Source organism: Rissa tridactyla, chromosome 6 (genome assembly GCF_028500815.1).
Source record: "Rissa tridactyla isolate bRisTri1 chromosome 6, bRisTri1.patW.cur.20221130, whole genome shotgun sequence".
Classification (NCBI taxonomy): domain Eukaryota; kingdom Metazoa; phylum Chordata; class Aves; order Charadriiformes; family Laridae; genus Rissa; species Rissa tridactyla.
This window is the reverse complement of record NC_071471.1, coordinates 15156927-15168918: the sequence shown is the minus strand read 5'-3', so window position 1 is coordinate 15168918 and position 11992 is coordinate 15156927. Positions and strand designations below refer to the sequence as shown.

The 11992-nt window shown below is 48.0% G+C and overlaps 2 protein-coding genes across 7 annotated transcripts; one reads left to right on the top strand and one right to left on the bottom strand.

Moving 5' to 3' along the window:
* Positions 1–277: 277 nt before the first annotated feature.
* On the bottom strand, positions 278–5917 carry WDR53 (WD repeat domain 53). 2 transcript variants are annotated; one of them, XM_054207306.1, is made up of 4 exons: positions 5658–5917; positions 5177–5281; positions 4253–4744; positions 278–1566 (listed from the first exon to the last, which is right to left on the bottom strand). In XM_054207306.1, exons 3-4 carry the CDS (start codon positions 4727–4729, stop codon positions 979–981), a joined length of 1065 nt encoding a protein of 354 aa, XP_054063281.1. In that variant the 5' UTR covers positions 4730–4744; positions 5177–5281; positions 5658–5917; the 3' UTR covers positions 278–978. The 2 variants fall into 2 exon arrangements, with proteins under 2 accessions (XP_054063281.1, XP_054063282.1); XM_054207307.1 differs by lacking the exon at positions 5177–5281.
* Positions 5918–6110: 193 nt separating this feature from the next.
* FBXO45 (F-box protein 45) lies at positions 6111–11465 on the top strand. Of its 5 annotated transcripts, XR_008467192.1 has the most exons (5): positions 6126–6389; positions 6736–7092; positions 9098–9635; positions 9929–9988; positions 11097–11465. XR_008467192.1 is itself a non-coding variant. In XM_054207310.1 (3 exons), the coding sequence occupies exons 1-3, from the start codon at positions 6126–6128 to the stop codon at positions 9281–9283; spliced, it is 807 nt and encodes a 268-aa protein (XP_054063285.1). In that variant the 5' UTR covers positions 6111–6125; the 3' UTR covers positions 9284–9639. The 5 variants fall into 5 exon arrangements, 1 of the variants encoding a protein (XP_054063285.1); XR_008467191.1 differs by lacking the exon at positions 9929–9988; XR_008467189.1 differs by having other exon boundaries at positions 9929–11465.
* The last annotated feature ends 527 nt before the right edge of the window (positions 11466–11992 follow it).

The following is an 11992-nucleotide window of genomic DNA, read 5'->3' as shown; positions in this document are numbered from 1 at the left end:
CCATGGGAAATCCAGCACGAACTGAACATGTCAAGAGCTGCAGCATTCCCACATTCTCCCCATCTTCAATTTGCAAATTAAGAGATGTTTCCAGCAAGCCGAATTCTGCTTGTTGTGTTTCTAAAGCTTTGGGAAGACAGCAGTGGAAGTATTTGGGTAAGGAGGAGCCGTGCCTTTGGCCCTTTGTGTTCCCCCTGTGATGGGGCTTACAATACCCTTCTCGAGACAACTTTGTGTGTTTGGCAATATTAGACTGAGTAGAAGCACAAGGAAGCCATGAGAGAGAAAGCATTTATTAAGACAAGTGTTAATAGCTTTTTTTTTTTCCCCCTGGGATAAACAACTAAATGCATAAGACAGCTGACCCATCAAACAGATGTTAACATTGTCCCCTGCTCCTTCTTTTACTGCAGTGCGAAAAAATCCACTTGGCGATGACAAACTAATTTGATTACTCATTAGTTGATGCTTCTCTAGTCTTATATGCAGCTCCTGACAAACCAATTAAAAATATATTTCCACTACGGCCAGTTTAAGCTAACTGTGACTCAGTTTAGTGGGGAGAGTACGGTAAAGCACTGCAATAGTTCAAAATGCAAGGAGCTCAGCCAGTGACATCTCTGTCACTGCTCAGCATCCTCATTTAGCATTATGGGTGCGTGAATTTCTTCCTCTAACTTTAGGTCAGCTCAGTCATGAAGTAATATTACCCCTAAATATATTGAAACCTGTTTCACTTAAATTCAAGAAGCAAACTGCCAACCCTGCAAGAAACAGCTGCAGTGAATACCAACAGCCGCTGAAAAACAGCGCGAGGCCAGTTACATGGTGAGTATTGTGTGAGTGCACAGCAAATCCCCTTCCGAAGGACGCGGCAGGTTTCACTGTTCAGCTCACTGTCAGCGGATGTAACTGGGCTCATTTCAAACTCTCCAAGAAGTGGTTTTCCCCCACAAATTTCTTTAGACGTCTCAGCTTCTAAGGTTCTGGCAACGGATACACAGATACAGAACTGCTCTGATCAGCAACTAATACTCTCTTGGAGCCTTTGATCTCTGCGCACGAGATCCAGTTCACCTTCTCTCCGTGCTCAATGGTTAGCTTTGGTAAAACTCTAGCATGTTCATTTGAAGCCACTTTGTTGAGCTTTCCATCTTTTTTGGTGGAAGCGGGTGCTTGGGCCTTCTTTCTCTGCAGAGATTTTGCTGGACTTTTCTGCTGCTTTCCAACCTCACTGCTGACATCCCAGAGCAAGACTTTCCCGTCATTTCCTCCAGTCAACAACCAGTACGCTTCTGGCATAAAGAGGACCTGCGATACTCCCAAACTGTGACCTTGAAACTCCAGCTCACGTTCGAACTTGACACCGGTGACCCTGAATATTCTGACTTTGCCGTCTTGAGCTCCGCAGCCAAAGATGTTGCCACACGATGCGACAGACAGGGAATGTGCTAGCGGCGGGTTAAAGAACTGGCCAGCTGACTGTGGACTGTCTTCCTCCGTGTCACACTCCTGCAGATTTGTGGTCCACAAGGGGCGAGCTTTCTGCAGGTTCCACAGCATAACCTTGAAAAAAAAAAGCATGAATCAATGAATTTGTCCATTTTACATGAAATCCAAACTAATAGTAAAAATACACAACCACACTTCTTGCTCTAGCAAAGGCTACGCATGAGCGCCAGAGACGCAAGATGTGTTGTGAGGGGTGGTTGAAGTTCACCTGATAAATACGGCAGATCTTTATGGCGCGCTTTCCAAAGCCTCGTGCTGCCCTACTCAGCAGAGTCAATGACTCAGACCTTTAGACCACAAAATGGATGAAAAAGCTGTTCTAAGTGCTTTTGCATTCATCTCAGCAGCAGTAATCATAATATACTGCACATCAATTATTTAAAAGGAGGGACACGGAAACGCTAGCAGTAAATGGAGATCGTTATCATTCTGAATTTTAGTTCTGTCTCTGCTACGTACTTGTCCTAAAATAATCTCTTCCATGAACATGTTTGAAAAATGGAACAGCAAAAGGCAAACAGTAGTTCAGGCCTTCAGACATATATGTTTTTTTTTTTGTTGTTTTGTTTTTTTTATCCAATGAGTAGATCTGGTTTGTGCTATTTCCCTATCAAGGCAGGGCGTACTTTTCCTGATGAGACTGGGGGGAGGTTGAGCTTTTAGGCTTGCTTTTAAAATGCCACCCCACCTCCAGGCCCCTCATGAAGCAATAACTGTGCCTTCAAATGAATCCTGCGTCTCATACAGCAATTCAAGTACCATAGATTTATACTGCACCAGTTAAAAATAATTCTCTCAATACTTTTTCATTGATTGTCATTTTCAAGGCCAAGAGATAGGAAAGCACAAGTCAATCTAATGCAGTACTGGTGTGCAGTTGGCTTTTTTTAATCAAAGCTTCAATTTGTTATTAATAAAAATATTCCTCCACTAATAATCTCCAGTAGAAAGTACAGGCGTCTCTAAATTTGGGCCACAAAAGAGCTGTCACACTGGCTCTGCGTTCCTGTAATCCAAATCACACTAAAATATCAAAAATACGTTGTTTCTCGTCACTTTTCTGTTTTAGCCACTGCTGTTGCTGCTACATTAAAACTACTTTGCTACCGATGAAAGGGAAAACTTTCCACGATGACTGTGCAGAGCAGAGTAAATCAGAGAGGCTGGGTCCTAATGCTTAAGGCATACTCCCGTTTTCATCACAGACAGCACTGCATCAGCTTTATGAATTCAGCAAGTCCTAACAAGTTTTCTGCAAACTAAGTATTTTCAGTCCTCCTGGCATTTTCCCTGCTTCCATGGAACTTCTGAAAAAACTCCAGCAACCTAAATTTCAGTTCTCATCAGATACAGCTTCAGTGAGGGTTTGACGTACGAGCTTGATGCTTGTAGGGCTCGTAACTTGTCCAAAGACATGCTGCAGCTCAGCATTTCAGACTATTGCAGCTCAGCTTCTCTTTGTGAAATGATGTATCTTAAAGCCAGCCTTGATGCAGAAAAACGTTCTTTTCATTGCACAAAACCACACTAACAAATTCCTACTAATCTGGGATCCTGGCTTTCACCTAAAAGCCAACTTCCCAAGCTACAGTAAACCATACTAAAACTAGAAAGTCACAAAAACCCCCACCATTTCACTCGCACAGAAGTGGTATATATCAATGGTTACAATTCCGATAAAAAAAAGTTTCCAGCCATAGGCTTGTGAACCTGCATTTTAGGGACCTGAAACTAAGTCACCCGTCTAAGATGCCGAGCATTTACTACTCTCTGACTACCACTTTGGTATATCTGCAAAGAAGTTTCTCACGGTACTTCCATTTAAAATCCTACATCCATCTTTTAGTCAACCTATGAATAAATGAATAAAAAAAGAATTCAGAAAATTTCTGAAAATTTGGCAAAGTCTAAACCTGGCAGGCTTCCATCAATCTGCCCCTATTTGGATATTTATACTTACTGAAGTTATATGATCCTATGATTCTATGATCCATGGCTTTAATATGGAAAAATACTGCTTATGCTAAATATCAGCATGTATTTGTTCTAATGAGTGTTAGATGCTCTTTGGTTTGGAGAACACACAGTGAAACTGCTCATCGCTGTCAAAGCAACTTCACCCTAATACCACTAGAACCACGGAAACCTTTGTAGAAGTGATAGTTTTAATCTTGTGCTAAACTAGGAATGTGGTCAGATCTCAACCACTGGAAAGAAATTACTGAAAAAGAGCCGTTCTGGGTGGCCTGCTTTGGCAACGTAACCTAAAACCGCGTTAACTCCTAGCATGGTTTTTCTCAGAGCGCTTCCACAAGTGGCATGGAAAAGCATAAAGGGCAAAGAACACTTAACGCTTCCAAGAGGTTAGTCAGAACAAAGGATAAATTTATAAAAATGACTTGTTCTGCATTTCCTCTGCAGCCATAACTTAGGACAACTTCTGGTTTTGGGTCCAACAGAGAGCTAATGTGGCCAGAGCGTGCTTTGCACCACTTTCACATTTCCCCCCACCCCACCTACTTCTATAATGTAACTATTAATAAAGATAAAAATAGGGAGAGGAACTGCCGAGTAGAAAATGGCGCAGCTTCTCCACCAAAACTACTTTAAGTTAAGCAGCTTTCTGGCAACTGCAGGCTGTACACCCTGAGTCTTAGTGAAAGTCTGTTGGTGCCTGGCTACACAGGTGGGTAGTTATCGTTTCGCTTCTCCGATAACCATCTACTTCTATGCAAATCACCTGCATGTCCAGTCCACAGGAAACAAGGCTTTGAGGCCTCTGAGGTCGAAAGACAACAGAGGAGCAGATGTTTGAGTGTCTCAAGGACCGGCTGACTTTCTTGTTTTCCAAGTCCATGATCTTTATTGCCCCCGAGTCATCTGCCGCAGCCAAGAAACTCTCGGTCTCGTTCACTGACAGGCAGTTGATCTCCTCCTCATTCACGTGGAAGCGTTCAATGGGCTCCTTGAGGGATCGGACATCCAGCAAACTGATAGTTTCTCCGTGGGAGGTGTACAGCCTGGTGGGATGGCGGGCAGAGAACACCACGGAGGTCACGTCGTCCGCCTTGGGGAGCTGGAGCTGTCCTGCTGGAGTGCTTCCCCCATCCCACAGCGTGAGCTCGCCTCGCTCCGCGCCTGAAGCCACCAGCCCTTCTGTGTTTGCGTTCAAGCACAGTATAGAGGACGAATGTCCTCCAGTCCATTTGTCCGCCATGTTTCAGGGACACCTCTGCAACAAAAAGAAACAAACCCTGAACTGAGCTGGTGCCGGTCTCATTACAGTGGAAAGCTTATCTAAGCAATAAGATCGTCGCGGTGACTGTAACGCAAACTGCTTGAAACTCAACAGGCACCTCCACAGATCAGTGCCCCAGTGAAGCCTTGGCTCAAACAGCATCAACACCAGCCAGGAGAGCGCGGAACGGCAGCGGTGCTGGCACCTGGACCCGCACTGTGCTGACGGGGCCGCCGAGGCGAGAGCTGCTTCCTCAGCGCGCAAGGACACGGCGTGCCTGACTAAACGGGGGCATAGCTCCCAAGGGGATGAGCTGGAGAGGGGCAAGGGGAAGACACCAAACTCGTAATTTTCTCCTGACTGGTAAAGACTAAAGCGTGTTTGCATAAAACGATAAACAATGTCATCTTTTTCAAAAGGCGTTACCTGTTCAAGGGAGGTAGTTATGAGGTTCTCAACGGGTTTAATCAGGCCTCAAAGCGCGCCCATCCAGCTTACTGTGCTCCCAGCCCTCTCCTTGGCGCGAGGGGTCTGTTCAGGGGACCAAACCAGCAGAAAATGAAGTGGGGTTGGGGGGAAAGAGCAATACAAAAACACAAGTTCTGGAGAGACCAGGATGCTGCGGGGGAAGGAGAGCTAATACCAAGGTAGGGGTGCAGACAGCAACGCAGAGTCTGTGGGAGCTACGGCTTCGGCGACTGGGGCGCTGCCTTAAGTCTATAGTTTTATGGCATTATTGGGCCATAAAAGGGGTTTTGTTAATTTTGTTTTTTTTTTAACGACGTTATGTTTCGCGTGTGACTTTGGCCGAGCCCGGTCTAAAGAGCAGCTAGACCCCATCCCATCCACCAGGGAAACTTCAGTCTCGTCGATTAAATACAACCATAGACACCGCCGGGGACCTTACCCGCAACTCGGCTCGCCGGTTCGCGGCCGGCCTCCCCCGCTCCGGCGACGGAGACCACCTTTCCCGGCCGCCCCTCTGTCCCGGTAGGCCCGACTCCGGGGAGGCCAGCTCGGGAGCCCCTCGCCCCCTCCACCCGCGGCCCGGGGGGGTGCGACGGGCCCTTCCCGGTCACCGTAGGGGGGTGGGTGGGTGTGAAGGCGCCGCCGCCCCGCCCCGCCGGGCCCCTCCGCGCCGCCTCACCTCGCCGCCGCCGGCCGCCGCTCCGCGCATGCGCCGCCGGGCGGGACGGGCGGAGATGGCGGCGCCGGGCGCGGGCGCCCCCTCGCCGTGAGGGGCCGTGAGGGGCCTTGGGTGGGAGGGCGCTGGGCCCGGGGCCCGCCGCCGCTGTCGCCGGCCAGGGGAGGGGCAGCGCGGCCCTCGCGGCCCGGCCCGCCGCCCGCGGGGCTCTCGGGGAGCGGGAGGGAGGCGATGGCGGCGGGCCCCGGCGGGGGGGCGGCGGCGGCGGCGGCGGGAGGGCCGGGCTGGCGGTTGCCGGGGCGGGTGCTGGAGCTGGTGTTCTCCTACCTGGAGCTGCGGGAGCTGAGGAGCTGCGCGCTGGTCTGTAAGCTGTGGCATCGCGTCCTGCACGGCGACGAGAACAGCGAGGTGTGGCGCAGCTTGGCGGCCCGCTGCCTGGCCGAGGAGGCCCTGCGCACCGACATCCTCTGCAACGTGCCCACCTACAAGGGCAAGGTAAGCCCGGCACCCCCCAGCCCCCCGGGGACACCCCCCACCACCCGCCGCAGCCCCTCGGGGACAATCCCCCCCCTCGTCCCTCCAGCCCCTCGGCGACAGTCCCCACCGATGCTCAGCAGCCCCCCCAGCCTCTCGAGGACAATTCCCCCCCCCCCAGATACTCAGCACCCCTTGGAGACAATATCCCCCCTCAGCCCCTCGAGGACAATCCCCCTCAGTAGCCCCCCAGCCCCTCAGGGACACCCCCCCCAGCTGCTTGGCCCACCCGCCATCGGAAATCGAGGGGGGACCTTAAGAAACGTGGCAGGTATTTTATCTTCACCCCTTTCTCCTCCTCCCCTAGGTCCGTGCCTTCCACCACGCCTTCAGCACCAACGACTGCTCACGGAACGTCTACATCAAGAAGAACGGCTTCACGCTGCACCGCAACCCCATCGCCCAGAGCACGGACGGGGCGCGGACCAAGATCGGTTTCAGCGAGGGCCGCCACGCCTGGGAGGTCTGGTGGGAGGGCCCGCTGGGCACCGTCGCTGTCATCGGCATCGCCACGAAGCGGGCGGCCATGCAGTGCCAGGGGTACGTGGCCCTGCTGGGGAGCGACGACCAGAGTTGGGGCTGGAACCTGGTGGACAATAACTTGCTGCATAACGGGGAGGTGAACGGCAGTTTCCCCCAGTGCAATAACGCGCCCAAATACCAGGTGAGTGGGGCTTGGCACAGGTTGGAAGCTCCACCATGTCTGACGGTGGCTGGCCATCAAGAACTTCCTCCCTTGCGTGTCCTGGCTGTCTGCTGAATTGGTCCTAAATGTCCGCCTAAGGGTCTCTCTGCATTCCCTGCGGAAGGCAGATCCTTCTGCCTTGTGAGCCTTTTCCTGTGTGGTGTTCAGCACACCTGACTCTCAGTTGTTTCTCCACTTTTATTTCAAATATTGAGTGCAAAGCATGTTCCATGGGTGTCTGTTTAGACACCATGTTGCTTTTTGAAAGAAAAGCTGAAAAGGCTGATGTAGCCTTCTGAAGTAACGACTTGCCTCACAGCGAGGCGGAACGTCTGTGGTATTTTACCCTCTTGTTGTAGGGCAGTGTGAGCTGAGGTTAGTGCTTAGGCAAGAGTCTTCCTGCAAAAACCTGCAGCAGTGCTGAGTGCTGCTTGTTTGCTCGCTGGCAGCGTTCCCATAGGTGACATCCCTTGGCTGGGATGCTGGGATGTGATGTTCAGATAATTTCAGGTTATTAAATAGCAAGTGCCATTCCACCTTTTTGTCCCTGTAGGAGAGTTTATCTTTGTTCTTCTGGCTGCTTGCGCAACTACATTTTGACTGCTGGATTTCCTCCTGTTACAACTTAAGCTGTATGCATTATAATTTCCATCTCATAATGCCGTGGCTTTGTACGAGCATTGGCTTATGTTTCAGTTGTGGGTGAAGGTCTGTGTAGTAACTTGTATCTGATGTTCCTAAATTTCAAGAAAAAGTTGACCGCCGAGCACTTAATTCTGTCTGAAGGCTGTACCTGCCATTTGGGGAAATAATACCTAAAATTAGTGTAATTAAAGAGATTTAGATCTCTTTCTATTTGCATGTTCCCTAGCATGCAAATTGGGTCAGCACTTTTCAGACCCGACCTTTTGTGGTTGCTTTCTGCTGTCCTTGCCTAGGCCTTTCTGCAGCAACAGGGTGAGGAAGGGTTTTGAAGTCGAGAGTCTCCAGCTCACGTCGGGGCTCACGGGTGAATGCAGTCACCGCTTTCTCTGTAAAAGTGGGCGAGAGCTCAAAGCGGTGACCCTTTGGAGTATTTTGTGTTTAGTAAGGCGTGTACAATGATCTGCTCGGAGAAAATATACTTCAAGGAATCACGTGTGTTTTTTAGTGCTGGTAAGAAGAAAAATGAGTTGGTTAGAAGAAATCCCCAGCATTGGGGCTGTCTGTTGAAGAATCTGGAGTTTGTGTGGTGTCCTGCTGTGCTTGCTGCTTGTGTCTGGGACTTCTATTTGTGTCTAAAATAGCGTGTACTAGATAAATGCAGGGAGCACCATGCACGCCCAGATCCAAGTCTCTTGCTGTCTTTGGTGTTGGTTTCATTTGTGTGTGTGTATATATGTATATATAAAAGGTTTTTCATGCTTATTTTGCCTAAGCTTTGCACTGGAATTTCCATCTGCCTTGGTGAGGGAATACCTCTGTCAGTGACAGCACCTGCGTAGTCAGTAGTGTATTGTGCTATATTTTGTATGTGGCACTTACCATTTTAAAATAAGTTTGTTGGCTTTACAATTGCTCTTCATGGAGCAATTACTGCTCAGCAATGGCAACAGCTAAATATGGATTTCAGGTAACTTGGAGGCCATTACCAAGTTTCCAAAGCTCTGCGTTATTCTGAAGCATATGGCAGGTAGTATGCTCACTCTTGCTGCTCTTGTGGGGTTCACGTGAGAAGGGTTGTGTTTATTATCGTGTTAGGTACGTGCTGCCCTCTGGAAACGGGTAGCAGAAGTACTCAGGATCCTTGTGCATTTGAGCAAAATTGACAAATTCCTGTTGTAAAATTAATGCAGTCACGAGAAACAGGAAAGCCTTGCATTAAAATTATCGGCTGCATTCTACATGGGCTATGTTTTTTTATTTTTCTGTCTCTGTTTGAATATGCTGACTCTTTCTCTGTATTTTTTTTTTTCCAATTCCCCCCTCCTGTCTCTGTTTCCAGATAGGTGAAAGGATTCGAGTTATCCTGGACATGGAAGACAAAACATTAGCATTTGAGAGGGGCTATGAGTTCTTGGGAGTTGCCTTCAGAGGACTGCCAAAAGTTTGCCTGTATCCAGCAGTGTCTGCTGTGTATGGTAACACAGAAGTGACTTTGGTCTACCTGGGAAAACCTCTGGACGGATGACGTGGATGGTTTCATTGGGACATCGAGATGTGGATGATTGGGAGGAGAAATCTGCATGTTGGTTAGAGGGAAACGTGTATTAGAGGAAAAACAAAAAGTGTGGGTGTGTGTCCAAGAACCATCAAGGGAATCACACGGAGTTTTGAAACGGAGGACCAGCCATACTTCAGGAATTGTGTAACATTTCCTCTTTCTACCAGGCCAGAAAAATCCTCAGGGTTGCAGTTGGTTGAGTGGGAAGCTGACACATGCATGTTGCAACAGATTTCATTGCTGAGATGGCGGTGTGTGACCTCAAATATTTAAGAAAGGATTTGATAGAAAACTGCTTGAGGAAATTAACCTGAGATTTGTAAGTAGCGTGTTTTGTGAAAGACTCCCATTTTAAAACTGCTTGTTCCTTCCCTTCCCTCCTTTGGGCCAAAGCGGGCGCCAGAGGAGAGCGAGTCTGGTTGGGTTTTATTTACAATTTTTAACATACTGAGAAGCATGGTCTGTCTGGACTGCCCTTCTCTAGTATAACGATACAAAATGTGTGCAGCTATTTTTAAGTGTATTTTAAGGGTTGTATATACAGAACACATTGACAAGAACAGTTAAAAGAAAGGGTTTGCTTTACTCTAACTGGGACATAATTTCTTAAAGGGAAAAAAACTCACGACGTGGCATCAGAAAATATGCCTTGGACAGGTATATAACATTCATGTAAGTGTTCTTCTTCTGTTGTATTGTAAAGCATTTTGGGATGCTCTTGTGGAGTACGGTGCTACATTGGCTCATTTTCTGTGAAAGTTTCCATAGCTTTAGCAACAGTTTTGATCTCTGTAGGAAACACAAAACGTTTTCCCCGCACGTTTCCTTTTGCCAAAATTTGCGGACCCTTTTAGGAAAGGAAGGTGCAACACAGTGGTGAGCTTGCCTTCCTTTTGACATCAAAAATACTAACTTTTAAAGCATTCTTAAACTTTCTGATCACTGTTGCAAAATGTTTCAAAATAATGAGGAAGGAGCATTCAGTTTCTGAATCCAGACCTTGTTTTCAGCTTAAATGGCTTTATAAGGCTTTAAGGCTTGGCTGAACCTTTCCTTAATTAAATAAACCCCCCCAGTACCCGAGTATTCACCTGCCCATTTTCAGTCAGGACAAATAAGACTGTCACCAACCCTTTGATGGGGATTCCGGATCAGGTCCGATGGTCGGGCTTTTCACTTGCACCAGTTTTCTAAAAGACACGTACAGCCGCCCCCGTGGTGTGTTGGTGTGCTGGCATACGCCGGCCAAAGCCGAGAGGTGTAGCAAGGAGGCACTTTCTGGTGAAACCGCTTTCCTCTGAGGGGGAAAGGTCTGTAGGGGGCCCCAGAAGGGCTCCTTCTACTGGGGCATTATAATCTGTAAGGCCGGTGGCTCTTGACTCTGTTTTTTTGTCGGTTGGTGTTTCCCAGAGCTGTCTGAACTATTTCAGAGTTGGGCATGCTTTTCAGAGAGGGAGAAGGAAATGTTTGTACAACCTCTTTTTGCTTTATTTGCGCTTGAGAATGTGAATTGCTTAATATCGGACACTGGCAATTCTCTGAGCATGGAAGAGAGAGGAATTCCTCTTAGGCTGTTGCTCGTTTTTCCCCCCTGTTACTCGAGTAATGCGAGTGCGAGCAGGTGAGTGGGGCTCCTAGTCTGCCGTTGAAGAGCTATCCGTGGAGTGCTTTTTACCTAGTAGATAACCAAGTTCTGCACTGGAACAGTGTATGTACGCTATTACCATTTAAAAGGATTTAAAAGTATTTATTTGTTTTGTGTGTTGTTTATTGCTTAAAGGCAATATCGAGGTCTGTTCCTCTTGGCTGCATTAAAGAAACAAAATACACAGTGAGAAATGAAGATGTTTTAAGTGGTGCTGAGAACAACCGAATAAACGAAGTGGGATGGGCATACGAGTACCTTTTGGAAAAATCTGTTACAAGCATCGATTGTACTGGACTGTAAAGTATGTATCTGCGTAGCAGAACTGTGGGGCATGAAGTGGGGAAAAGGAAACAAAACCCTGTCCAATCTCAGAAAATAAACTTGTCCCTGAGGTGAATGTATTCTGAGTGCGGTCCTGAAAGACGTGGCCTCTGCGCTTGTTCATGAATCCAATTAGATGCAAGTAAACCCTGAGAACTTCTGAGGAGTTTTGTTCACAAATTAAGATTGATTTCCGTTCTTCAGACTGCGTCTTACCCTCTCAATAATTTCCCTCTAAATTAGAAATGCTGAAAGTTGAACATTCCTTAAGGGTGGGTTTGAGGGGGGGGGCTCACTTATGTAAGATTATAACTTATTCCTGGAGACCAATGCTGGCTGTACAAAATATTAAAATAAACTCTGCTATAATTCAGAAGGAGATATTGGCGTGGGTTGTTGTAATGACATCCGCGGTGCAGTGACAGGCAGAGTGGCGTAGCGGTTCGGTGCGCGAAGAAGACGGAGTGGGAAAGGCTTCCCGACGCCAGAGGTCTCTGGGTTGGAATTGGGGTTCTGCTGCTCTGCCCAGGCGCCTCCTGCCCAGGTCACCTTCTCTCTGTTTCTTTAGCTTTCCCTATGGAAGTTCGCTATTTTGCGGGGCTTTTAGGAAGAAGTAAGTGATTTTTGGGAAGAAGTAGGAGGCTGTGGTGTGGTTGTGAGCTCTGAAGCACTTTGCAAACTCTCTGCATCGAGAATTTGCTTTTAAG